Here is a 26,892-nt window from a genome sequence, read left to right as displayed (position 1 = left end):
AGCCAGGAGACCTGGGTTCTGATCCTAACTCGGCCCCTCAGCAAGTTACTTCCTCTCTCTGGGCCTCAGTTTCCTCTTCTGGAAAATGGGGCCAAAACGCCGCCGTTCCTATGCCTCATTGGGGAATCGCTCGACCTAAGGCTGGTGGAAGAGCCGAGGACAGTGCGGGACGCAGCAGGTGCCCCCGACGGCCACAGGGGAGGCCCCCAACCTTTGGGTCTCGGCGCCCTCCTGGACGACAGGAGGACCCTCACCACGGAACGGCTAGAGTCAGAGCTCCCTAGGCCCGGCTGCCGAGCGGGAGCGGGCGGCACCGCGGGCGGGGGCGGGGCCAGGCAGGCGGGGCTCCACCCTGCAGAGCGGGCCCCGGACTTCCAGCCTCTCCCCGGGCGGGGCGGGGCGGTCACGGGGGCGGTCGTGTGACCCCACCCGGAAGCGCGCCCGCGGGCCCTTGGCACGCTTGCTGGGTGCTGGTTGGCTGTGATCGGTACGTGGGCCTCCCGGACGGTCGAAGAGCTACCCTCGACTGCCCCTCCGTGGGCTTCTTCCGGGACCCCGCGCGGCCCTCCTGGAAGTAGGGGAGCGGGCCCCAGCCCCAGCCTCACACCGGCCTTGGGCCGGTCGCTTCACCTCTCGGAGCCAAAGTTTCTGCAGCTACGACGTGGGGCCGGTGCCACAAGCCGGGCCTTCTTCCCAGGGTAGCTGTGAGGTTCCGGGGGATTTGGCGGTGAAACTGCTGTGTAAACTGTAGAGTGCGGAGCAAACAGGAAGGGAGCCCCGCGGCGGCGAACTGCTAACTCGAGCCTGCGGATTCTCACCCCCCGGGTCCTCCAGCCCAGCGGGGGCAAGGCCGAGGCTTCCAGGGAGCGGCCCCAAGACGGAGCTGCGGGGACGCAGGAACGGCGGCAGTAGGGGCAGTTTGCTGGGGAGGGAGGTGAGGGCCCGGGTCCAGATGGTGAAAATGGGCGCTGCGAGTTTCCCCAGGTTGGCCCAGCGCAATCTGGACTTCCAGTGAGTCCTGTGTTCCCTCTTTAGAGCAGGATAGGGAGAAGACGGAAATCACAAAATGACACCGGTGAGGTTCTCTTTCCAACAGCCTTTTGGAATAAAAAACGTAGAACCTAATGTACATTAAAAAGCATTGCCATTTCTCTGGGAATATGGCTTTAAGGCCGGTGATGTACCAAGTCTCAGATACGTTGCAAAAGATGCTGAGTCCTTAACAGCGCTTTCTTGCCTTATTTGCTTACGATGTTTGGTTTCCTAATTAAGCTAAAGCTTTTTATTGTTCCTGCCTTTTATCATCAAAATGTGAATGATTCTGGAACAGGTTTAGTTCATCCTGTTATTTGACTGAAGGGAAGCTGGGAAATAATAACGACCCCCCCACCTGTGTGTAAGAAAGCAGAGTTTGCTAAAGGCTGTCCCGCCTGGTTGCTCCTTGACTCTCTCCATAACCCTGTAGGGAGGTGGAGCAGGGGTTGATTCGTTTCACTGCCTGAGTCTGAGGCTCAGAGAGGTTAAAGTGACTTGTCGAAGCCAAAACTAGAACCAGGTCTCCGACATCTTTTGTGTTGGTTTACTTTCGTTGTGTGGTTCCAGGATACCTCCTCTCTCCTCCTGCCACTGCTTCCCTGTCGGCCTGGGTGTGCTGTGCTGTGCTGTCTGTCGGCAGTCCCTCATAGCAAGCTCCCTGGGGTTGCTCGGGGCAGGTTTGCTGACCACACCATGACTCTGAGTGACCTAGAGTGAAATGAGAGGGCTTGGAGGGAAACAGAGTAGGTGGGAATTCATGTTTGTGGGCGCCTGCTATGTCCAAACGACTGTGCTGGCCAGGTTCGTGTTCTCAAATGTGGGAGGGTGGGGGTGGTGGGATACCAGGCACGGGGACACCTGGCCATGGGGAGTATGTTCTGAGCAGACTGCCTAAGGGCCAGAGACCACTTTGACCACTCAGTTGTTCACCAGCTTCTCCACTCGGAGGAATGGACAGCAGTTGGAATGAGAGCCTCTGCTTGCCCTCATGACCTCTCTGTTTTAAGCGTTTGCAGGACTGGAGATGCTATGCTGCTCTCATGAGCTGGTCACTGAGTCTGTCTACCACAGCCCTTTCGGAACCTCTGGCTGTCCAGAAGCTCTGCTGTGCTCCTTGCCAAGGTAGATGATCCTGCCTGACCCACTCTGTGTCTCTGGGAGGTGGACAGAGTGAGGCAGGCAGTGGACTGAGCTCTCCGGGGCTCTGCAGTGCTCTCTGATCCCCAGCCCCCTGCCTCAGCTCTGCATCCTGATGTCACCTTGCCTGTTCTCTCCTTCCTCCCTTGCATCCAGGCAGTCATCGAGGCCTGCTAAGTCTCTAAGCTACCTTCCTTGAATAGGCCCCTTCCTCTCCTGGCCTCCACCAAAGAGTGGATCCTCATTACCCCACACCAGGACGACTGGCCTCCATAACCTTCATCTCACCCATCTGTGACCAGCACGTCACTTCCCACACCCTTCCCAGCCTACAGGGGCTCCCTGCTGTCGATCACAGCCTCCATTCCATAGTCCACTGTTCCCCAGCCCACACACTCCCTTCCCATCAGGCTGGCCCCTCAAGCCCCCAACTTTGTCATACTCACCTGGGAGCCCCAGAGCAGCCTCTTCCAGGCCCACCTGCCCTCATCCAGCAGCCTTTTCTTCACATCCGTTGCTGTCGCAGTCTCTCCCTTAGTGTTTAGCAATTCCGTGGGAATAGGCTACATGCTTTGTTTTTCACTGCACTGGAAACACTTTGAGGCCAGGTGCTCTGAGTTAGAGTTGATAAACCAACGGGAGATTTGAGAGGAATTCAGTAAGTACCACTAAGCTGGTCTCATCGGGGATCCTGAAGAGTGTCATGAGTCCAGGACCTCCAGATGCTGTGATCCTATTGAGGAGACCAGACATCTGCTCATGGAAGAGTTAGGGCAGAGCTTCCTAATCACTGTCATGTCTTAGCACACGCACAACGTGATCGTGTCTGTGTGGCATACTGAGGTACACGAGAGAATCTGAAGCCCCTGCCAAGGGTTCTCTCAGCTGTAAGCAGCTGGCGTGAGAGCTCTGGCCTCACCAGACTTGGTCAGGCTGCCCCAAGCATTGAGAGGATCACTGTCCCGCTACACCCCAGGGGCCAGGGCGTAGTGTGGGAAGCTCTGGATTAAGAATCTACCAGTTGGTGAGTAATAAAACACATTTCACATAATCAAGCATCAAAATGGGTGGCACAGAGTGTATGTGCGTGGGTGGTGGGGCAGGATGTTCAGAAGGGCCAGCCCCTGGTGGATGTGTCTGAGGAGCACAGCAGCTAAGCAGGTATGAGAAAGAATCGTGGACAAGGTCAGGCAGCCTATGTTTCCACCCAGAGCAGGACGAACTTGTGAATGAAATTCCTGTAATGCTGACTCCATTCCTCGTGGGCTTTGAGGCTCATCTTCTGGAGCTGCTTTTGACTTGAGGAAAAACGCATCTCTGGACTGCCCAGAGGGAGGTGCACTAGCCGGCCTCCCTTGCGCACCAGGCACTGACTGTCTGCCGTGAGCATGGCTCCCTTGTGCAGTTTACTCCGTGTCCAGATTAAGAGCTGGGCCCTTCCTTAGTTTGGTTCTTTTAGGCCCTGTGGTGAGTCTGATGCTATGGTGAGAGAGGCCGGATAACACAGAGGAAAGAGCCCCAGCTTGGCATTAGCCAGGCCTGGGTTTGGATTCCAACTCTGACACTTCTCGCTGTGCCCGTGTCCTCTCCTGTGAAATGGGAGTAACTGGAGATTCCTGCTTTACCAAGTTGTTGTGAGGTTGTGATGAAATAGCACCAGGTAGGCTTTGTGGTGGCACGTGGCCCACAGTGAGGTCTCGGTGGATGTTTGCTGGGATTATGATCCTCTGTGTCACTCAGATTGAGCTTTTGGATGTGGGGGCTGGGAGGTGACCTTGACCTTCCTTCTCCCTGCAGATGAAGTGCGTCTTGGTGGCCACGGAGGGTGCAGAGGTCCTCTTCTACTGGACGGACAAAGAGTTTGAGGAGAGTCTGCGGCTGAAGTTTGGGCAGTCAGAGAATGAGGGAGAAGAGGTGAGTGCAGGGTAGGAGGGATGGAGGGGAAGGAATAGCACAGAACTACCAGCAGGCCCGGAGGCAGGAGAACCTGTTCACCCCCTCCTGGCCCAGCCCGAGGAATCAACAGGGTGGTGTGTGTGGTCCAGCGTCCCTCACACCCGGCCATGCATCCTCAGAAGTCGGCCTCCTGATGCTCTTGAGTACAATGACCCCCTCCCCCAGGGCTCACTGGGCTAAATGAGGGTGGGAGGAGGTAGAATTTTAATCACACGTCAGAGAAACTTAGTGTCATTAGTTTCTTTACCTAAAAAATTTAGCATAAGCTTAACTCATTAATTTTTTTAACAGCTATATTGAGGTATAATTGACATGCTATAAAATGAACATACTCAAAGTGTACAATTTGATAGGCTTTAATATGCATATATACCTGCGATTCCATCACAGTCAATAAAATGAACATATCCACCATCCCAAAAGTTTATGATCCCTCCTTCACCTCCCCTCACACGGGCAACCACTGATCTGCTTTCCATCACAATAGTTGAGTTTGAATTTATAGACTCTTATATAAATGAAATCATACAATATATATTCAGGTTTGTTTGGGTTTGGTTTTGGTCTGGCTTCTCTCACTCAGTGTGACGATTTTGAGATTCATCCATGTGGTAGCGTGGAGCAATAGTTCATTCCTTTTCACTGCTGAGCCACGGTCTGTTGTATTAATACGCCACCGTTTGTTCATCCGTTTACCTGTTGATGGCAGCAACAGCTGGGTTGTTTCCAGTTTTTACTCTTACAAATAAAGCATCTGTGAACATTCATGTGGAGGTCTTTGTCTGGACATTGGCTTTCACTTTTCCTGGGGAAATACCTAGGATAGAAAGGCTGGATCATGTAGGTGTGTGTCAAACTTTTTAAGAAACAGCCAAACTTTTCCAAAGAGGTTGTGTCATTTTATATTCCACTAGTAGCGTATGAGAATTCTGGTTCCTCCGTATCCTCGCTAACACTTGCTACGGTCACTCTTTTTAATTGTAGCCATTCTTATAGGTGTCTACTAGAATCCCATTGTGTTTTAATTTCATTTCCTTAATGATTAATGATTTTGAGCATCTTTTCATGTGCTTATTTGCCATCCTTATATCTAATGAAGTGTCTGTTCAAATCCTTTGCCTATTTTTTATTGGGTTGATTTTTTTCTTATTATTCTTACTGAGTTTTGAGAGTTTGTTACATGTTTTTGATATCAGTCCTTTAGTAGATATACATTTTGCAGATATTTTCTTCCAGTCTGTGTCATATCTTTGCATCCACTTAACAGTGTCTTTTAAAGAGCAGAAGTTTTTAGTTTTGATAACTCCACTTTATCCATTTTTTTGCTTTTATGTATCATGCTTTTGGTGTCATATCTAAGAAGTCTTTGTCCAACCCAAGAGTTTTCCTGTATTTTCTTCTGCAAGTTTTATAGTTTTAGGTTTTATATTAGGTCTAGTGATCCATTTTGAATTTTTGTGTATGGTGTGAGGTATGGATTAAAGTTAATTTTGTTTTTTGCATATGGACATCCAGTTTAACACTCTAATGTTACAACGCAGAGATAGTTGTCATTTTCACTTATACTGTTTCCTCTCTACATTTTAAAGGAGTAATTTATTTTGAAAATTTTTCCAGATTAATTTTGGGTTTAAAAAAATCTTTATTGGAGACACAGTAGAGAGAGCTCCTGTATTTCTGCAGCAGTGTATACTGCTGCCCCTCAGTGTCCCTCCTGCTCTAACGGCTCAAGCATCAGCTGAACCAGCTCCCCTTTGGCAAGTTAATCCATCTCTACATCACTGATACTCTTGTTACATTCTTTAGGAATAAAACAAGATATCAGAGATTGTGGACATTTAAGTGGTTTTGCTTCAACTGAAAACCAGACCTATCTGTTAGGTTCTTTTATTTTTGAGCAGTCAATACATGTAATTTTTAAGTTAAGAATTTTTAAGTATTTCAGTTCTTAAGCTATTATTTCAACCAGCTATTTGATGGTGTGTCTCTTCCTCTTGGTTAAAAACCCGGTAAAGGAATAAACTAACAAACTCCTGATTTTTCAGTTTCTAAATGACTAGTGTAAAGAAAAAAAGTCTTTAAAGTTTTATTCCCTAAGTATACAACTCTTATGTTTTTCCTGATCCAATAAATAATGTGAATTAATTGTAGGAAATTTGGAAATACAGAAAAGTAGTTTTTAAGTGACCCATAATTCTATTACCCAGAGCTATTAGCTGTTGAATATATTTTCTTTGGGTCTTCATCTTTTATATATAGTTGGGATCATACCACATTCACAGTTTGATTTCCTGTTTTTGTTCATTTGCAATTATATCAAAAGCATTATTCCATTTTGTTAAATATTCTCAAAAGCATAAATCTTAATGGAAACATTATATTCCAGTATATGAATAAATGTATCATCATTTGTTTAACCATTTCTCCAATACTAGACATGTATATTGCTTCTAGTTTGCTATAACTATTGCCGTAGGGAACATTTGTGCTTGAATTTTATCCCACATCACATTATTTCTTTAGGATAAATTCCTAAAAATAGAAACATCTAGTCAAATGCCATTCAAAGGTATTGTACCACTTTGTAATTCCTCCAAGTACTATATGAGAATGTCCCTTTGCACTCTGCCTACACCAAATATTTTCATCTCCCCCCCAAAAAATCTTGCTCTATGTATGGAAAAAGTTACTGCTTTTAAAGTGAATTGCTGTACACTTACTACTTTTAAAGTGAGTTGCTGTACACAATCTAGATTTTTTTTTTTTTTTTGGTGAGGAAGATCGGCCCTGAGCTAACATCTGCCAATCCTCCTCTTTTTTTTTACAGAGGAAGACTGGCCCTGGGCTAACATCTGTGCCCATCTTCCTCTGCTTTATATGGGAGGCCACCACAGCATGGCTTGACAAGTGGTGCGTTGGTGCGCGCCCGGGATCCAAACCAGCGAACCCCGGGCCGCTGCAGCAGAGCATGCGCACTTAACTGCTTGTTAATGATGTTTAATATAATTTATTCATGACAGTTCAAGAAAATTGCGGTATGCAAATAATTCAACAAGTGTTTGCCTATGTGGAGGAGTATTCATTCAACACATGTTAATTGATAACCTACTGTTTGCTGGCCTCTGGGGGTAAAGCAGTGAACCTAGCAACAAGACCCTGCTCTCGGGGAACCTAGAGGCTGAAGAGGGATGACATACAATGAACCCGATGGCAAATACAGTGGGTTCAGGGAGTGATAACTGGTCTGAAGAAGTTCAGCAGGTTATGGGATGGGGAGTGACTGGGACGGGGTGGCCTGAGGGTGGTCAGGGAAGGAGCCATCTGAGCTGGGACCTGAATGATGAGACGGAACCATTGTTCAAGCTCAACTGACAGACTCTGCAGCAATTGGACACAGACCTTGGTTCCTGAATGTTGGGAGAAAATATGCTCCACGATGCTGTGTCCCACTCATATTTTAAATGCTGCACATTGCCACTGGCCGGTTGCCCGTTTTTCTTTTCAAGGCAAGGTCTTTCTCAGCTCCTTGCAGATTTCACCAGCTCAGAGTCAGGATCTGCTTTCTCCCTTTTTCTGTCAAGGTTCCTGACATCAGCCTGGGGAAGGTCAGCTGTTTGCCTCCTTCCTTTTCCTTCCAATATGAGAATTTGAGTTGTGGCTGTCCCCTGGCTTTATCCCATATTTATTCACAGATTTGCAACAAATCTGTCTGGTTTCTTTTTGGTTTCATTTGTTTTGTTCCTTATTTTGGAGGGCAGAGAGAATGGATGGGGGAAGAGCTTATAAAAGTAAATGCATGCTTGTTAAGGAAATAGAGAAATTACAGAAACATACAAAAAGTAGGGGGAAAATCACTCATAATCCCTCTATCAAGAAATAATAAATTTAACAATGTTGGTTTTTTTAATATTTTTTCATTACTTTGTTTTTTCTATGCATTTTAAAATACAGAGCATTTACAACCAATTTTTTAACATAACATTGTATCAGAGGAATTTTCCATGTCGTTGCAAGACTCCAGTATTTTAAGTGACTGTATATTGTTCCATCATTTAGATGTACTGTTATTTATTTAACTGTTACCCTGGGCACTTGCATATTTTCCAGTTGTTTTGCCACTATAAATTATGCGATAGGGAACAAGTTTGTGCGTGTATCCTGGCCCCTGTCTCTGATTATCTTCCTTAGGATATGTTCCCCAAAGTAGACTTACTGCAACAAAGAGCGTGGACTTTGGTTCATGTCGCAGACTTCCTTCGAGTTGGCCGGTTCTCCATTAAATGCCCCAGACGTTGTGCTGTGGAGATGCGGCCTCATTCCTTAACGTTTCCTTCTAGATTCAGAGCCTGAACAGCACAGTCAGCTGGCTGACTCTTCCCAGCCTTCCTAAAACCACCCAAGGTGTTGGAGGCCGTCTCTTTTTGCCCCCTTCCCTGTCAGGACAGTGATACCCTCCCAGGTGGGTCTAAAACTATAGAGACCCTTGATGGCAAGGCCTGGATCGTGTCCATGCCTTTGTCCCGGTATCTAGCACTCTAAAGAGTGTTGTTTTCTTCCCCTCCTTCAGCTTCCCGCCCTGGAGGACCAGCTCAGCACCCTCCTAGCCCCGGTCATCATCTCCTCCATGACGATGCTGGAGAAGCTCTCAGACACATACACCTGCTTCTCGACGGAGAACGGCAACTACCTGTATGTCCTTCACCTGGTGAGTGTGCAGCCTGGGGCCCGAGTTCTTCTTCCCTCAGCTCCATGGGCGTCCACTTGCCTCTCCCTTATCTGGAGCTTTAGACTCCTTTAGAAGGCAGAAACTGCATCTTAACAAAACCCCCGGGGACCCAAGCCTCCCCTCACTGTCCCCAGGGATCCAGGCAGGTGAGGGGAGTTCCTCGGGGCTGGCTGACATCAGCCCACTGTGCCTACAGTTCGGAGAGTGCCTGTTCGTTGCCGTCAATGGAGACCACACAGAGGGCGAGGGGGACCTGCGGCGGAAGCTGTGCGTGCTCAAGTACCTGTTCGAGGTGCACTTCGGGCTGGTTACCGTGGACGGCCAGCTCATCCGAAAGGAGTGAGTCCTCGTGGCTGGTCCCCTCTGTGTCCTTTGCTAAGCACCATCATGAGGCTAGGCAGTGTGTGCACAGCCTCTGTGAAGCTACCTGTCCACACTCTGCCCCTGCCTGGCTCCCAGGGTCTGAGAAGCAGAGCTCAAAGGAAGCTTGGAGATCATCTGATCCAACGCTTTCGTTTTACAGATGAGGGAACGAGGGCAAACAACTTAACGTGCCCAGGGCCATCCAGCTGGTTGGTGGCAGCACCCAGCCTAGAAATCAGAGCTCAGGACTCCCAGCCCAGTGCCCTTTCTACTCCCCAACATTGGTCGTCACAAACCTGGTCTGAGCTGGTCCTCTCCGGCTTCTCAAAGCTTTAGACTCTTCTGCAAAAGAAAGCATCCCGTGCACACACATACAATTTTGTGAACATTTTGTGGGGAGTCAGACCCTAAACCCATCATCTCTGGGCCCCCAGTAAAGACCCCAGCAAAGGAGAATGGTGGTTCAGAGTATACAGTGATGTGGGGAGGACCCCAGAAAAGGAGCCTGGCTGAAATGTGGACCCAGAAGAGAGGTTCATGGTGGGATCACTGGTGATTCTTAAATATGGATTGGGAAGTTACAGAGTTTGAAACTGTGGCTCATTTGAGTTGTAGAGATGTGAGCAGTACCCCTATGAAGGCACTCATCAAAGAGCACACGTCATTTCATGAGTCCTCTGGGCCCAGGCGGGCCACAGGGTCAGCGACAAATGCTGCAGGCAGTGAGTGCCTGTTGCACAGACCACGTTTACCAATTCAGGTCTCGTCAGCATTCGAGATGGTACAACCCTTCATATGGCCCTGATTAAAATCCCCAAGGTTTTCTGTTTTCAGTAGCCTGTGGGAGAAGGGAGAGTATAGGAGACTCAGGCGCCTTCCTGGGTGACTCTCGCTGGCTTCGTCTCTGTGTGAGAGACACTGAGAGAGGAGCGGTTTGCTCGGGGGCCTGAATCCTGGCTCTGTGCCCGTCCCGCTCCACTCCATGGCTGCCTGAGCTCGGCCCTGCTGTGCTTGTGGGCTCCCCCACTTGTTTGGTCACGTCCCCTGGGCTCACCTGGCTCTGACAGTGACCTGGGACTGTGCTCCTTTGGTTGAAGTTGGGGACAACTGGCTTTTTCATGATGTCTCGCACTCTCTCTGGCTCTGCCCCCAGGCTGCGGCCCCCAGAACTGGAGCAGCGCATCCAGGTGTGGGAGCACTTCCAGAGCCTGCTGGGGACCTACGGCCGCCTACGGGAGCAGGAGCAGTGCTTCGCTGTGGAGGTGACTACTGGGTGCGGGGGTCCTCGGACCGTGGAGGTGTCGGATCAGAGGGGTCGTGCAGCTTTAAGCCTGTGTTTTGACCCTGATGAGTGAGGGCAGAGGCAGACCCTGAAAGTCATGCATTTAGGGAGTTGCTCTTTCTGGCCAGAAATTATGGAAATCTCTGAAGATAGCCCCCTCAACTCTGCCCTGCCCCCCTGGAAATTATATTGAGCTGAAACTAGAGTGTAAAGCAGGGAAAAATAAGCAGCCTTGAAGGCAGGACTGGCTGAGTGCAAATCATGATACCAACACCACGGCCAGAAGACCGCGCCGTGGGCTGGCAGCGAGATGGGGGCTGAGCCTGAACTCCTAGCCTCCGCGTGAAGCACAGCCCGAGGACTTCAGCTGGCTGTTGGCAGTGGTGCTCTTTGGCTCCCTGTATAGACGAACACAGATTCTCTCTGGATCAGTGATTCTCACACTCCAGTGTGCGTCAGAATCATCTGGAAAGCTTGTTAAACACAAGTTGCTGGGCTTCACCCTCAGTTTCTCATTTTGTTGGGGCGGGTGGCTCTAGAATTCACATTTCTAACAAGTTCCCTGATGATACAGGTTATGCTAGTGCAGATTAAGAGCAAACAGTTAGGAGGTCACAAATAAAGGTCAGATACACAAGAAAATAAGCTACCGTGAGTGAGAGTCGGGGGAATCGATCACCAACAGATTTAGATTCCCAAGGAGCTTGATATATGGCAATTATTGGGTGTAGAATATAGAATAACTATGAAATATTTAAAGACATGAAAGCTAGAAAAGAACCCATATAGATATTTTAGGAATGAAAACATAATCGTTAAAATGAAAACCTCGAGGGATGGGTTGAGTAGTAGATGAGACATAGCTTGAAAGAGAATTAGTGAACTGGAAAATAGATCTGAAGAAATTCATTTTCACACTCCTCCTCACTCTTCTAATAAGCCTGTAGTACCTACTATATGCTGAGAGGTTCGCCAGGCCCTGGGAATACAGAGATGAGTAAAGACAAAGTCTCTGCCCTTGAGGCAAATCAGCCGTACATATGTACTAAAAAATACAGTAAAGTATCCTGGATGCTGCCATATTAGGTTTCCCATCAAAATCCACGGAGGCACACAGGACGGTGTGGTCAGCTCTTTCCGAGGCATCAGGAAAGGCTTCTTGTAGGAGGTGATCTAATGCAGTTAAGATAAAATCCAAACTCCTTCTCTAGCCTGCTGGGCCCTGTATGATCTGCTGCTGCCTGTCTTGCCCAGCCTCATCTCATGCCTCTCTTGTCCTCACTCACTATGCACTGGCCACCTGGGACTTCTCTCCATTTCAGGAGGACCCGGCGTTTAGTTCTGTGCAGTATGGTAGTCATTAGCTACATGTTGCTGTTGAACATTTGAATTGTAGTTAGTCCAAATTGAGTTATGCTGTGCTTGTAAAATATATACTGGATTTTGATGACTTAGTACAAAAATGAATGTCAGACATCCCATTAGCAGTGCTTTTATATTGCATGTGGAAAGGCCAATATTTTAGATAGGTTGGGTAAACTATTAAAATTAATTTCACTTGTTTCTTTTTTAATGTAGTTAGTAGGAAATTTTAAATTACACATAGGGCTTGCCTTATATTCACTTGGACAGCATTGCTCCAAACTCTCTCCCCGCCTCAGGGCCTTTGCATATGCTCTTTCCGCGGTTTGCAGACTTCTCCCCTCCCTCTTTCTCTGGCAGGCTTTCTTGTTCCTTAGATATCAGTTTAAAGGTCACCTCCTCAGGGACATTTTCTTTGAGCACCCTACCCAAGTAGGTCTCTGCTATTTTTCTCTAGTTCAGTATTATGTATTTCCTACTTAGCACTTACTACAGTCGGCACTTATTTAGTCTGCTTCCTTGCATATTATCTGTCTCATCCACTAGAGTCTAGTGACCAGACTGTTAGGCCCAGGAAGGCAGGGACTGTACGGGTCTGAGTCTCCCTGTTCCCGAGTGTCTGGCACGTAGTACGTGCTCAGTGTGGACTGAGTGAATGTATCCACCGGCCAGGGCCTGGAGCAGGAGATGGTGGTGGGTGACGTGGCTTCCTCTCTCTGCCCGCCTGTGGCCAGGCCGTGGAGCGGCTGATTCACCCCCAGCTCTGTGAGCTGTGCATCGAGGCGCTGGAGCAGGACGTCATCCAGGCCGTGAACTGCAGCCGCGAGCGGGCCGGCGAGGAGGCCCTGCACGCCCTCCTACTCGTGCACTCCAAGCTGCTGGCCTTCTACTCCAGGTGAGCCAAGGCCCCGGCTCTCCCTCACCCCTTCTCACCCCCTCCCTCTGAGAAGCACCTCCTCCCTGGCCAAGAAAACCTTCAAGACCCATCTCTGCCAAGAGGCCTTCTCCGATTCTTCAGTTCTTCAGCCCCTCTCGGCTCACTCCCTTCTCTGAATTATTCTTCCTGGAACACTGTCTCAGAGACTGAATTTAGGACTTCCTGATACGCTGACACTCGTCCCTGCTGGTTTCCCATTGGTAATTGTTTTATTTTAACACAACCAAGTTTTATTTTAAAAATTGATGAGTTAATTTTATTTATACCTTGCCTTTCTCCAAAAGGGATGAAGTCAGTTGACACATCCATAAACTCCTTGAGGGCAGGGACCGTGCTGCAGTCTCCCTTCACCCACCTGCCCCCATCCACTGCCACCTGCGGGGCGCTGGGGACACCGGGCACGTGCTGACCGGCTGTCTGTTCTGCTCTGTAGCCATGGCGCCAGCTCCCTGCGCCCAGCCGACCTCCTCGCCCTCATTCTCCTGGTTCAGGACCTCTACCCCAGCGAGAGCACAGCGGAGGACGATGACACTCAGGTCCCGGGCAGCTCTCTGGGCAGCGGGCGGCCATCAGGGAGACGGCTCAGAAAACCGGTCTGGAGGGTGCGGGGCAGGCTGCATGGGAGGCCGTGGTTTCCAAGTCACAGTGTGGTTGGGCATGACTTTTTTCCTGCTGCTTTCAGGATGTAAGGGGAATTCTAGAATGCATGTTGTTCAGTGGGTTAAAAGTGCAGATTTTTGGAGTCAGTCCCAACTTTACCACTTAGCTATGTGAGCTGGGCAAGTACTTGCCCCGTCTGAGCCTCAGTTCCCTCGTCTATGCAGTGGAACAGTGATGGCATCTTCCTCTCAGGGTGGTTGTGAGGAATGAAGGAGACAGTTCACCTAGAGCCCAGCCCAGCCCTGCCTGGTGTGTAGTGAATGCTCCCTGTGTGCCAGCCGCCACCATTACCGTTGTGATCCTCATCCTCATCAGTGGTGGTGGTGGTAGTCCTGGTTTGGATGCCAGTTGGAATTTTCTGAAATTTTGGTGGTTCTGGAAAAAGACTAGACCAGCCAGAATTGAAATATCTCTGGAAAGTGGGGACACATACCCAGGGCTGCGCAGTGGAGGGGGGCACAGCAAGGTGCAGTGGGGTACAGGGCCCTGCGTGGCCCTCTGCTCTGAGGGCTGTGCTGTGAAGTGCTGGGGGTTGGAGGACCAGTGGGGAAGAGCCGGTCAGACATGCTCTAACCAGCTTCTCCTGTGCCTATCGCAGCCTTCCCCATGGAGGGGCCGGAGCAGCCAGAACATTCCCGTGCAGCAGGCCTGGAGCCCTCGCTCTGCAGGCCGGACCAGGAGGAGTTCTGCAGGGACTGTATGTGCTGTGCACCACGTGGAGGGGAGCGGGGAGGGTCTGCCTCTCCCGGGAGAGTGGGGGCCAAAATGAGCCTGCTGGGCAAGCCTCTCGGAGCCCTCAGCCTAAGGTGCCCTCTCTCCCTCCCAGGAGACAGACAGCTCCCTCCCTGAGGAGTACTTCACACCGGCTCCTTCCCCTGGGGAGCAGAGTTCAGGTGAGACCTGGGAGGAGAGGAGCAGGAGGGGGAGGAGGCAGATGCCAGTTGGCAGCCCCGGGACTCTCTGTCTTAGGGCTCCGTGGACCTCCACATCTTGTAAGTGTCCAGGCACAGACACCCAGATTCCTAGAGCACGGGATGCTGTCTGCAGCTCCCCCATGTCTACCCTGCAAGCTCCGGCTTGAATTCAAGGACCGTTAAGGCCACTCAAATGATTCCTAAAACTTTTTATGACAAGTTGATTTCATTTAAAAATTCCTCTCTCCTATGTGTGTTCTCTGCCTTCTCTTTTTTTATACCTAAGTAATCGAGTAATTAAAATTAGTAATCATTTGAGATCAGTACAATGATTCAGAATATAAATATTCAGTCTCTGTAGTTTATACCTTATCTGTTTTTCCAAAGTATGTGGGTAAACAGTAAAAAGAAACTAGAAATATTCAAAATGTTATTAACAAAACAAAAAAGACAGCATTGCTTAGAGAAATAGATAAGCCAAAATCCAGACTATTGTAGTCACTATGAATGAGCATCACACTTATTCCTGAAGTTCTTGGGGAAAACAAAGGATGGTGTGGTCACGTCACTGATAGAAGAAAGAGGGCCAGGGTTTCCGGAGGGGAAACTTCTCAGGGACTGAGTTTTGAAAGGGATTTACTGTGTGGCGTCCTTAAACCAGTGGTCTCGACCCTGGCTGCGTGTTAGAATCATCTGGGTGGCTTCAGCCAGACCAATTAAGCTATACATAGGCCAAGGGCTGGGGCCCAGGTGTGAATACTTGTAGAAATTTCCCCAGTGAAGCCAGTGAGCATCAGAATGGGAACCACTGCTCTGCACAGATTTAGGTTAGGGCAGTGGTTCTCAGCCCTGGCTGCACAGTGGGCTCACTGGGGGTCTTTTTTTTTTTTTTTTTGCTGGGAAGGAGTCACACTGAGCTAACATCTGTTGCCAATCTTCCACTTTTTTTTTTTTTTCCCCCTCCTCAAAGCCCCAGTACGTAGTTGTATATTCTAGTTGGAAGTCCTTCTAGTTCTTCTATGTGAGCTGCCGCCACAGCATGGCTACTGACAGACAAGTGGTATGGTTCCATGCTGGGGAACCAAACCCAGGCCGCTGAAGCGGAGTGCATGGAACTTTAACCATGAGGGCTGGCTCGACAGGGGATGGGGGTGGTCTTTAAAAACTGAAGCTGGGCCTGTGCTGGAGATTCTGACTTAATTGGTCTGGGGTGTGGCCTGGACATCAGGATTTTTAAAAGGTCTCCTGCAGCCACTGCACGAGTAGTTGCTGAAAACCACTGGGTTAGATGTTTTAACTTTAGGTCCTCAGATGGGCTGCAAGGAGCCTGGGCCCCCTGAGATCATGCCCCAGCTCACGTGCGCTTGCCTGTTTCTCTGGGGCCGTGGTCCATAGCTGTCCTCGGGTTTGCTGAGCTCTCCGTGAGCCCAGCACACGTAGAGAAGCACCGCTCTGGGAAGCTCCTTTTTCTTCTTACTGCTCCCTTCCCTCATTCATCATGATCCTTCTCCTGGCCCCTTTCTCCCAGTGGTTAGTTTTTTATGCCTCAGAGCTGTGAGTAATGCCATCCCACAGTGCATGGAACTCACAGCTTACAAATAGCTTAAGTTGCAGTCATCCATTTGTAAATCAGGTGTTTGAAACGCAGGAACAGGCTTCCCCAGGGAAACATGATTATAAATGATAGTTATTTGCAGTGAACTATAAGAGAGAACACTATTGTTACAAACATCATATTTGTCAAATATGGAGTGGTTCAGTAGGTTTTTGTGAGCTGTCCTAGGAAAGGAAGTCTAGCTCAATTCCCAGCACAGAGTAGGTGCTCAGTGAAAGTTTGCTGATTGACTCCGTGACGGGGGAAATGGTAGAGCGTGTGTGCCGCCTCCTAGTGAAGAGGCCCTGTTATAGCCAGAGAGGGGGCCTGAAGGAATGGAGAGGGCAGAAACAAGGAGGGGATTAAGGGGGCTGAGGAACACGCCCCCCCACCATTGCCAGGCACACCCTCAGGAGCCTGCTCCCAGCCACTGGCTCTGGGGAGAGCTTCCCTTCCCCGGGCCCAGGCTGCTTTAGCCTGGGTACCCTAGAGTTGACCCTGCGCTTGCCGGCTTGGGATAGGATGGGAAGGGCAGTGCTGCTGCAGCCCCCACCACCATGCCCCTGCCCCTCCCTGCCAGGGGCTGGGAGCTACTGATGGGGCGGGGCCACATCTGCACGAGCGTCCCCTCTGCCATGCTGTTGGCCACTGTTTACATTTTCCCGTTATTCATGTTATGTTATTACCTGTGGCCTGCAGGTAGCACCGTCTGGCTGGATGGGGGCACCCCACCCACTGATACTCCCCAGGTCCAGGTGAGTTTCTCCTGGGGGAGGGGTCCCGTGGGGGCACCAGCTGATCTGAGATGCTGCAGTGAGCACTGGGGACTCAGGGTTTTTCCTCCAGGGTGACTGCACCAGCCCTGGCCTTCCTCCTGCCGCCTCGGGGCTGGTCAGTGCAGGGGGCAGAGCTCAGCTCAGAGGCAGGGGCCAGCAGTGGGGTTGGTGGGTGAAGGGGGATCTCAGCTCCTGAGAAGTCCTCACCCTCCTCACTGTTCTTGGGAGTGAAAATCCAACTTAATTTTTAATGTTTTTTTAAATGAGAAAGTAAGTATGTTCATTGTAGAAAAATTGGGAAATACAAAAGTAAAGTATAGAAAAGGAATAAAAATCACTCACTCCCACTCCAGATGTTAACTACTATTAGACTTGTGTGTTTCCTTCTGGTCTTTCCTGTGATTTTATATATATGTACACACACAGACACTACACATATTTTTTTTTTATTTTACCAACTTTGAATCCTAAGGTGATTCATTATATGTTTTTCTTTAATTGTTTTCCCATGTACTGGGCACTCTTCAACAGTATGGTATTTAAGGACTGTTCGAGAGTCCCTCACATCCATGTTATTATTTATTGAGGAGGTCCCCAGAACAACTAGTCCATTGTGTCTGGTTTTTTGCTGTTATCGTAAGACTGCAGTGACATCCTTATAGAGAAGTTTCTGTGGCATCTCGAATGATTTCCTTAATTCTCTACTTTTGCCTACTAAAGGCTTGCTTACTCAGAGCCCTCCATACGGCTGGAGTCTTGCTCATTTTGTCATTTTATGCCTCAGTTTCCCCATTGGAATGGCTGGCAGGCTGTCCTGGGGGTGGTGAAATGACAGAATGTTATCTAAACACCTTCGTCCAGTGAAGGCGTGGGGAGGGAGCCTCTTCCCTCATTCCCCCCACGTTTGTCCTGCCTCCTCCGTCCCTTCTTTACCCCCTACCGTCCCTGCTTGGCGTCCAGTCCTGACTCCAGGCAGAAGGGCCCGGGAGAAGCTGAGTGCGAGACAGCGGGCAGCAGTCCTGGAGCTGCCAGGGCGGTTTCCACCGAGTGCGGGGATGGAAGAACTGGGCTTTCTTGGAGCTGCAGGTGTTTACCCCAACTGGTGCACAGGGAGGACAGCGCATGGGCAGCCGCGGGTGGATCCAGATGCTCCCCCGCCTCCTCCACCGACAGCTCATCCTCCTCCACAGATGGCTGAGGACACCCTCCAGACGCTGCTCCCTGGCTCCCCGGGACCTTCCAGCCCCAGAAGGATTTTCCTGGATGCCAGTGTGAAAGAGAGCTACTGCCCCATGGTGCCCCACACCATGTACTGCCTGCCCCTGTGGCCAGGCATCAACATGGTGCTCCTGACCAAGGTAGAGCGCCCCCACCTACCCCGGCGATCCTCCGGCCTGGACGCCCTCCCCACAGATGTACATGCGCCCTGCCCTGCGTTTCTTCCCTCAGAGCCCCAGCACGCCCCTGGCCCTGGCCCTGTACCAGCTGCTGGACGGGTTTTCCCTGCTGGAGAAGAGGCTGAAGGAGGGGCAGGAGGTCGGGAGCACCCTACGGTCCCACCCCCTTATGGGGGACCTGCGCCAGAGGATGGACAAGTTTGTCAAGAATCGTGGGGGGCAAGAGATTCAGGTGAGACCCGGACCCCGGATACACCTGCCTCGGGAAGAAGAGGCTGGGCCTGTTCTGTCCACACCCCGGGGAGGGCCACAGGTTTGTGATCCTCATTTCCCCGTCAGCAAATGAGAACAAAAACTTACAGCGGCACTTGACATTTTCAGAACATTTTTATGTGAGTTTGGTAGAACACGAATTATAATTCCCATTTTTTAGATGAGAAAACTGGGCTTAGATAGATGGTGACTTGGCCAGGATTTCTGGGCTGGTGAGCGTTGGAGCCAAAGCCTGACTCGATGACTCAGTGATGGCCAGCGGTCTGCCCATGGCGCCCGTCACAGTGAGGCAGGTCACACAAGAGCAGGACACAGAGACCACTCCCACCTCCGGGGGCTTAGAGCCCAGGTCAGGCGATGAGGCCAGGAGACGGGGGACAATGCATAAGAAGTAAAAAATGGCACAGTCTGGTCGGGAGCCTAGCGGGAAGTTTGGGAGGGGCGGATCACCTGGGTAAGCCGCTGGGACTGCTCACGCAGCTGGCAGCACTTGAGTCTGCTTGAGAAACTGTGGTTCATGGTGGCTGGAGTGTGTGTTGGTCTAAAAATGAGCAGAAGGATTAGAGGAGGCAGAGCAAGCAACTGAAGCCCGCACCCGAACAGACCCCGGTGCTCCGCTCCAGGAGTCAGAAGGCTCCTTGGTGTCTGACAGTGCCTCCGGGCGTGGCCACATGCACCATGTTAGAATGCAGATTCCCCTGTCAGGAGAGGCCCAGGGCTCCTCCTCAGCACCCGCTGCCCCGTGTCCACCCCGCCCTGGAAGCCTGCCCTGTCACTCTGACAGCATTAGTTTACCTGTCTGCCAGCTGGACAGTGACCCCAGGACATGACACACAGAAGCTACTTTTCAAATAAATGCGTACTGTAAACAGAACGTCGTGTAGCGGGGTGCAGAGAGCTGGGGGCACCTGCCAGAGACCTACCTGTGGCTGTGCGAGGGCAGATGTGTGCTGAGCCTAAATACTGAAGCTGTCAGGAGGTGTGGTGACCTTTCAGAGCCCGACTCGGAAGGGTCTCCCCTGGACCTCACTGTGGGAATATCATCACCTATCATCGTGACCTGTCACCTGTCCTCCTACAGAGCACCTGGCTGGAGTTCAAGACCAAGGCCTTCTCCAGGAGTGAACCCGCATCGTCCTGGGAGTGAGTGGTGGGCTCTGGGGATGGGGGAAGTCATTTGGACAGAGAGGCTGTTTCCTCCAGGCCAAGAGGGGGAGAATGCTCAGGAAGGTGCTTATGAGGGCAGAGGGGGTCCTAGGAGAGCAGGGTCCAGCCTGCGGCTGCCAGAGGGGCACTGGGAAGCAGAGAGGCTAGAGGTTGAGCAGAGCTGTGGGGACCCAACACGGGGGGTAGAAGGTCTGTGTCCGGCCTAGCTTCACCACTGACTGGGTGCGACCCTGAGCAAGTCACTGCCCCTCATTTATCAGCAAAATAAACCATGCAGCCGTGTGCATGGAGCATCATGTTGGGGGGAAACTAGGACGCTGCCCCGCGGCTTACTGAGGGCGAGAGTGTGCTTCATCAGCTGTGTCTGCTATCAGTCAGGAGCAGGGTGACCACAGGGGACGACTCATTCTCCCCGGGCCCTTCCCACTGTGACGTTCTCATCCCTGGCGCCCAGGCTGCTGCAGGCGTGCGGGAAGGTGAAGCGGCAGCTCTGCACCATCTACCGTCTTAGCTTCCTGAGCACGGCTCCAGGCCGGGGAGGCCCCCAGCTGCCCCAGCACCTGCAGGACCAGGTCCAGACGCTGATGCAGTAAGTGCAGCTGTGGCCCCTTGGTAGGCAGAGCGGGCGCAGGGGGCTCGCCTCACCGCACCCTGCCTCCCCTGCCTCCCCTGCAGAGAAAAGCTAATGGACTGGAAGGACTTTCTGTTGGTGAAGAGCAGGAGGAACGTCACCATGGTGTCATATCCTGGTGCCCTCGCCCCGAGCCGGCCCAGAAAAGCCCCTCGTGTCTGCCTGTCTCCTCCACCTGCTCACTCTGAAGGACTGCGGGCTTTGGGGAAGGAGAATGTGCGTTCCACCACCTCAACTGCTTTTCTCTGAAGAAAAATAATAGGAGATAGTGTCCAGGGTGCCTTCTCTTAGGAACGCTCCGAGGCTGAAATTTCAGAAACCCCTGCTGTCCCACAGTTACTTCATTAAGGCCTTGAAGATGGTTCAGGTCGGTGCTGTCCAGCCGTGATAACAAGTGTTCCATGAGGGGGTGTCCTGGGTCAGGTAGGTTTGAGAGGCTGTGTCCTCTTCCTCAGAGGTTATACTTCACAGTGGACTGTGAAGGATCTGAGAAGGCCTGCAGTAACTTTATTTATCCCTGTTTAAAAAACCATGTCCAAGACTTATGTGGTCCTTTTATTATGGAACATAAGTTTTACCAAATACTGATTTTTCCCTGGAACTTTCTATAAAGCAGTTTTTCTGATATTAAAATCTGTAAAGGGTCAGGCCTCCAGTCTCCTGAGACTGCTGTCTTCAGACACAGGTGAAAGGGATGACAGAGGGCCTGGTTAACCACCAGCCACCGCCCTTCCATGGGTGTCTGTTCCCCTCTCTGCTGAATGGGAACCATCCAACCTCTCGAGATGAAGTGTAGAGCTGAACAAAATCACGGTGAGCTGTGTGGGCCGGGTGGTCAGCTAGGCTGCCTCATTAGCTCTGTAGCTCTGCTCTCACACCAGCCTCACCGTGTGTATAATTTAAAGTCATCCCTCATGAAAATGATAAAATATGAACATACCATGTTCCTGTTGGGTCCAGAACTTCCCGTGTTAAATGTACTAGTGTCAAGGATCCATTGTACTCGCATCTTAGAACTTCTCAGGGTTAGGGGTGTGGAGGTAAAGAATGATTGGGGAAGAGGGGATACTAGAGGGTTTGCTGGGATGGAAACCTGTGGGGAGGGCAGGGGTGGCCGGCCTGGCCTCCCGACTCCACAGCTTAGCCTTGCTGGAAGCCCAGGTCCAGGACAGAGTAGCGCCCTCCCGGGTTCCTGGCTGTCCGAGCACCTTAACTCCAACCTTCACGTACCTAGAGGACTTCCCAGGCTTGGTGCATTTCATCTACGTGGACCGCACGACCGGGCAGATGGTGGCCCCTTCCCTCAGCAGCAGTGAGAGGACTTCATCGGAGCTGGGCAAGGGGCCCCTGGCCGCCTTCATCAGAACCAAGGTAACTGCTGCCCAGGCCGGGCTCTCTCCACCGCCCATCAGACAAGACGTGCTGGCCTGACCCCTGCCAGGCAACAGCTAGCCCCCTGCCCTTGGGGTGGGGCTCGCATGAGGCTCTGAGCACGCCTACTTTAACCTCTCCTGACTTCTTCTGTCAGCGTCCACGCCCAGCTCTGCAGGCTCCTAGGAATAGTGGCTTATCTTCGTCACCCTAGGGGTCCAGTCAGCACCCGGGCCTTGTGGTCCTCAGTCAGTGTCGGGGGGTTCTTCCTGGGTGTGTTCTGACATGCCTGGATGAGCAGTCTGGGCAGCAAGGTCAGAGGAGGGAATGGCCGGAAACTGACACCAGGCCTGGCATAAATAAATGCCCAGTAAGTATTTGTTGAATTAACTAAAACAGAAAGAAGAAACACAAGTTAATCAATCTGAGTATCAGAAGAATTTAAAACTAGGTGGTTTCTACTAAGGAAATATTCCCTGAGGGTTCGTTTATTCTCCTTAACTGACTTCTTCATGGCAAACTAGTATATGTATATATACATTTATCTACTATATAGATATTAATACTATGTACCATGGTATAATATACTATAGTACACGACATATGTATATATTGTGTGTGTCCAAATAAAGTATATCATAATAGTGAATATAAGATGGGTGACAGGAGGCCTGTGTTGGAGTCCCAGCTCTGCCCCTCACCAGCTCTGTGACCTGGGGTGTTACTTAGTCTCAGTTTCCCTTTCCTTATCTGAAAAGAGGATAGTAATACTATTGACATCATAGAATTATCACAAAGATTACAAATGCATGAGATGATGCATGTAAAACATTTAGCTCCGTATGTGGCACAAAATTTGGATAGAATTTGTTGAGTGTTTACTGGTACCATCATCAGCATCAGCATCTTCATCTTCATCCTCTTCCTGGAGATGGTTGGGTTTCTTAGTACATTTCCTTCATTGTTGTTCTGTGCAGTGTGTTGTAGTTGAGATCATTCTGTGTGTGCAGTTGTGTTCACCACATTTCAGTTTGCTTTATATCTGATGCATTTCCTCATGTCATTAATTCTTTATAAACATGATTTTTAACAACTCCACAGTAGTCCATCATGTGAAGGTAACGTAATTTACTTAGCCGTTTCCCCAGTGTTGAGCATTTAGATTGTTTCCAGGCTTTCACTGTTATAAATAATTCTGCAGTGCACACTTTTGTGCATCCATCTTTGTCCTCATCCTGATTATTTTCTCAATAAGGATTCCCAGAAATGGAGTTACTAAGTCAAATGGGAGGAATGTATTTAAGGTTATTGATACATGTTTTCAAATTGCTTTCCTGAAGAAGATGGCAAATCCGCGTATGTGTTTGTGGATTTAATTAGACATTGCGTTGTGGTCAGGTTTGGAGTGAATCGTGTATGCTTTCCACTGAGCTTTTTGGCGAGAGCGCTCATCAGACCTTTTCCCAGGGAGATGGGGGAGCCCAGCTTCCCTGCTGCCTTCCCCCGGGCAGTTCACAGGCAGCATCAGGGAGTCCTAGAATTAGGCCAGAGATTGTCCCAGAGGGGTCCTAAGGCATTGTCCCTCAGTCACTGTGTTTCCCTCAGACTCCCTGGTGAGCCCTAGTTTGGACTTCAGCCCTGGAGCAGAGGACCCCCTGGATCAGGTGCGCCACTCGTTCACACACCCTCCCTGCACTGTCCCAGGCTGGAACCCATGCCGGATTCCCAGCCCTGGAGGGGCCATTGAGTGGCCGGCCCTGGACTGCAGGAGGGTTTCCAGGTGGCCACACCTTCTTCTCCTAGCGTGTGAATTAACAGTGTCACTGACTGTTTTCTGGCCTGAATGCTGAGTTTACTAATTTACGGCTTGTGTGCGTGATGAAGTTATATAGAGCATCTTCACATATATTTGATCATCACAGCAGCTGTGGAGGCTAGTCCATCCCGAGCTGCTGCACTGAGCCGATGCCATGCGGGCACTAAGGAGGAAGATGCGCAGGAGGGGCCCTTGGCCTTCAAGGAGCTCATACTCCGGCAGCTGTCCGTCCCTCCGAGGCGAGAGCCTGCGCTCTGCCCCTGCGGTGGGGAGGGGGTCCACCCGCAGGCTGTGGCCGTCAGCCGGTGCTGAGTGCTCCTCCTCCTTCCCCAGGTCTGGTCTCTGATCCGGCTGGCGCGCAGATACCTGCAGAAGGGCTACACCACGCTGTTGTTCCAGGAGGGCGACTTCTACTGCTCCTACTTCCTGTGGTTCGAGAACGAGATGGTGGGTGGCCAGGCCCCCGGCAGGACAGTCCTGAAATGTTTTCCTTCCCTGTGCCTCTTGGACTCCTCTCCTCTGGATTGTGTTCAGTCTGTCTGTCTCTTCATCTCTTCTCGTCCCTGGTGGAGCTGACAGGTAAGCACAGCTGGTCAGGACCAGAACTCAGAGGTCCCATATGCACGCAGGCTCTGTGACCCCTCCACCCAGCTGTCTGAAAAGCTCATGCCATCGTTCAGAGCAGCGTCTAGGTAACATGTGAGCAGATGGATGCTTGCCCCACGTGAGAAAGGCTGCTCGGATCCGTGCTTCCTCAGTGGCGCTTCACCATCATCAGCTCCACTTAGGAAGTGTGGCACACTGTGGTCCCGTTGTAGAGGTGGATAAACCGAGGCTCACAGCAATTACCTGTCCTGCCCAAGGTGATGCTGACAGTGTGGCTAGGGTCTCTTGCCTCCTGGCCCTGTTCCCCAAACCTACAGTCACTATGGTGTAAGCACAGGTCATGGGGCCTTGTCTACATCTTCCCCCGCCCCTCTCTCGCTCTGTCTCTCCTCTTCCCTTTCCTGTTTCTCTCTTTGTTTTCTCCACACTTGTCACCTCTAATCATTGTCCCAGGTCTCTAAGGGCCACTCCTTCCACCCCTCACATTCCTTTGGTCGCTGTTCTGTCCCCTCCCTGTTCACGCCCTGCCCTCTCTCTGCTCTCGGCACAAGCCCTCCTTCCCCTCACCCTGAGAGCGATGGCCCGCCCCTTTCCATAGTGCAGTGTGGTTGTTGGGGTCTCTCACAGCCTCACGTCGTGCAGCCCCGCACCGTGGCTGGGGCAGGTGTCATTGGCCCCGTTTTACAGATGGAGACACTGGTGCCCTACAGATCCAACACCGTGGCCAGGGCCACCGACGTCATAAGCAATGAAGCCAGAACCCAGGCTCAGCTCTCCTGACCTGCAGGCTCCCGTCTTTGCTCTGTGCCCTCCTCAGAAGTTCCCAGGCTGTGTGGATGACCTTCCCTTAGCTTCTAGGGAGAGAGACGGCTTTGTGTGCATGATGGTCCCACGGGGTAACAGGCTGAAGGAGAGCTGTTGGGAGGGAGACTGGTGTGCAGGTGTCAAGGCTGGCTGCACCTGTGGGGTCGTAGGCGGCCACTTGACACTGCCGAGTCCACCTCCTTACCTGCAGGGTGGGCCCATGGGTCCCACACGAGCATTTGGAGGGCACATGACTGTGCCTGGCACACAGTGGGTGCCCAGTGGATCTTGATTCCCCTTCCCTCCTTATCCTCCCCAGAGTGCCCACTGCTTTCAAGGAGAGACGTGGGCCTTTTGGTGACACCTTGCTCTTTGTGACACCTTTCTGGTCACCCTCCCGAGCACATGCCCATCGCTCAATACCCAGGTCCACTCATGGATGGCAATGAGAGCTGCCACATACCAGGCACGGTGCTTAGAGCTTTATATACGTTGTTTCTGATGTTCATCAGGAGCTTATTGTTGTTCCCACTTCGCAGATGAGAAAACAGTAAAAAGAGGCCCATGTGTTTTCCCAGGGACCCAGCACATACCAAGCAGGGCTGAGCTGGGCGACAGCTATTGTGTCTGACTCAGCCCACGTTCTTTCCACCACCTCCCCATTCAGACCCTTTTCCTTCTTCCTCAGGGGTACAAGCTGCAGATAATGGAGGTGCCTGTCCTGTCCGATGACTCGGCCCCCGTCGGCATGCTGGGGGGAGACTACTACAGGTGAGGCCCACTCGGGATGCTGCCGGGAACAGCGGGTGCACAGATGCTGAGTGATAAGTGCCTGTTCCCTCATGGGGGAGCAGCTCCTCCTTCAGGATTGCCTCCCAAGAAGCAAGAAACCTCATTAGAAGCTCCTCACAGTCTGGCTCAGTGTTCAGTGAGAGGAAGAGAGTAGGGGCACATGTGAGTTTCTGCCCATCTTCGGTTGGCACACTCAGCGGCATTTGCCAACCTCTGCCCTGGGTCTCCAGAAGAACTTGCCTGCTGGCTCTGTGGCATCCCTTAGCTAGGACATTGCCATCAATAGACGCCATGCAGGTTGGAGAACCCAAAGGGATAGACCATAGCAGCCTGGGGCTGAGCCTCGTAAGGTGAGGTTAGCGAGAGGCAGAGAAGGCCTCGCTGGCCCGGATGCTGGGTCCTAGTGTGGTGACTGAGTCCCTGCACGGTGCCGGGAGAGGCCCCCGGCTTTGGGAGCAGTGCCAGGGCCTCGCTCCTGAATCCTGTCCTCCCTTTCCTCTCCCAGGAAGCTCCTGCGATACTACAGCAAGGGCCACCCGGCTGAGGCTGTCAAGTGTTACGAGCTGCTAGCCCTCCACCTGTCGGTCATCCCCACAGACGTGCTGGTGCAGCAGGCCGGCGAGCTGGCCCGGCGCCTGTGGGAGGCCTCGCGCGTCCCCCTGCTCTAGGCCAGCCCGGACTGCCCCAGTGCAGTCTGCCTGTGCGTCCTGGTTCTCCAGGCCCAACCCCGCTTGCAAACATCCTCACAGCAAGAGCCTCCTCCTGTTCCTGGAGGCCACCCGAGGGTGGCACAGAGTTCCAGGGCAGCCCCAGGGTTTCTTAAAGAAATTCCACCTAGACCGGCCTCCACGGGGTTGTGAACAAACCCCCACTCCTTCCCTCTGGAGGAGGAGGGAGGCCAGGGGGTTCCATTGGTCTCCTTATAACAGCAGTGGCTGTGAGGTTGGAGCTAGGGCAGCCGCTGTTTCACACTGCCTCTTCGTTTATCCCCAGGAGACAGGGAGGAAGTCCCCAGTGCCCGCGGGTGTCTAGAGACACCCTCCTTTCTGCTGTTCTCGGAGTGGAGAAAGAACTCCCTCCCTCGGGAAGCCATTTGCCTCCCAGATGAAAGGGGCTCCACTGGCTGGGCGTGATTCCAGCTCTGCAGCTCTGGGCAGGTTTCCTACACTCTCACCTGTCTCCCCACGTTTAGAGTGACAGCACCACCTCTCAGGATGGTTGTGAGGGCCCCAGACATGCGCAGGTGCTCAATAAATGCTGGTTACGTTTATTGTTATTCACGCCCAGCAAGTC

The 26,892-nt window shown here is 51.5% G+C and overlaps 1 protein-coding gene across 13 annotated transcripts; it reads left to right on the top strand.

Annotated features, from left to right (window-relative positions):
* The first annotated feature begins 428 nt into the window (after nt 1–428).
* Nucleotides 429–26,875, top strand: HPS1 (HPS1 biogenesis of lysosomal organelles complex 3 subunit 1). 13 transcript variants are annotated; one of them, XM_058543714.1, is made up of 20 exons: nt 429–487; nt 2,043–2,157; nt 3,970–4,086; nt 8,696–8,833; nt 9,051–9,193; nt 10,371–10,479; nt 12,596–12,756; nt 13,232–13,334; nt 14,057–14,155; nt 14,285–14,351; nt 16,666–16,721; nt 17,933–18,100; nt 18,192–18,371; nt 19,494–19,555; nt 20,034–20,168; nt 20,255–20,320; nt 21,437–21,581; nt 23,731–23,844; nt 25,496–25,578; nt 26,105–26,875. In XM_058543714.1, the coding sequence occupies exons 3-20, from the start codon at nt 3,970–3,972 to the stop codon at nt 26,265–26,267; spliced, it is 2,109 nt and encodes a 702-aa protein (XP_058399697.1). In that variant the 5' UTR covers nt 429–487; nt 2,043–2,157; the 3' UTR covers nt 26,268–26,875. The 13 variants fall into 13 exon arrangements, with proteins under 13 accessions (XP_058399697.1, XP_058399694.1, XP_058399693.1 ...); XM_058543711.1 differs by lacking the exon at nt 429–487 and adding an exon at nt 496–698; XM_058543710.1 differs by lacking the exon at nt 429–487 and adding an exon at nt 496–908.
* Nucleotides 26,876–26,892: the final 17 nt, after the last annotated feature.

The sequence above is a fragment of the Diceros bicornis genome, chromosome 6 (genome assembly GCF_020826845.1).
Source record: "Diceros bicornis minor isolate mBicDic1 chromosome 6, mDicBic1.mat.cur, whole genome shotgun sequence".
Lineage (NCBI taxonomy): Eukaryota > Metazoa > Chordata > Mammalia > Perissodactyla > Rhinocerotidae > Diceros > Diceros bicornis.
This window is presented reverse-complemented; position numbering and strand designations above follow the sequence as displayed.

Excerpts from the sequence above, each read along its gene's own strand:
- HPS1 (XM_058543714.1), top strand. The coding sequence starts at position 3,970 with ATGAAGTGCGTCTTGGTGGCCACGGAGGGTGCAGAGGTCCTCTTCTAC. Across the intron at positions 13,335-14,056 it reads CGGAGGACGATGACACTCAG|CCTTCCCCATGGAGGGGCCG; the intron begins GTCCCGGGCAGC and ends TGCCTATCGCAG. Across the intron at positions 14,156-14,284 it reads GGAGGAGTTCTGCAGGGACT|GAGACAGACAGCTCCCTCCC; the intron begins GTATGTGCTGTG and ends TCTCCCTCCCAG.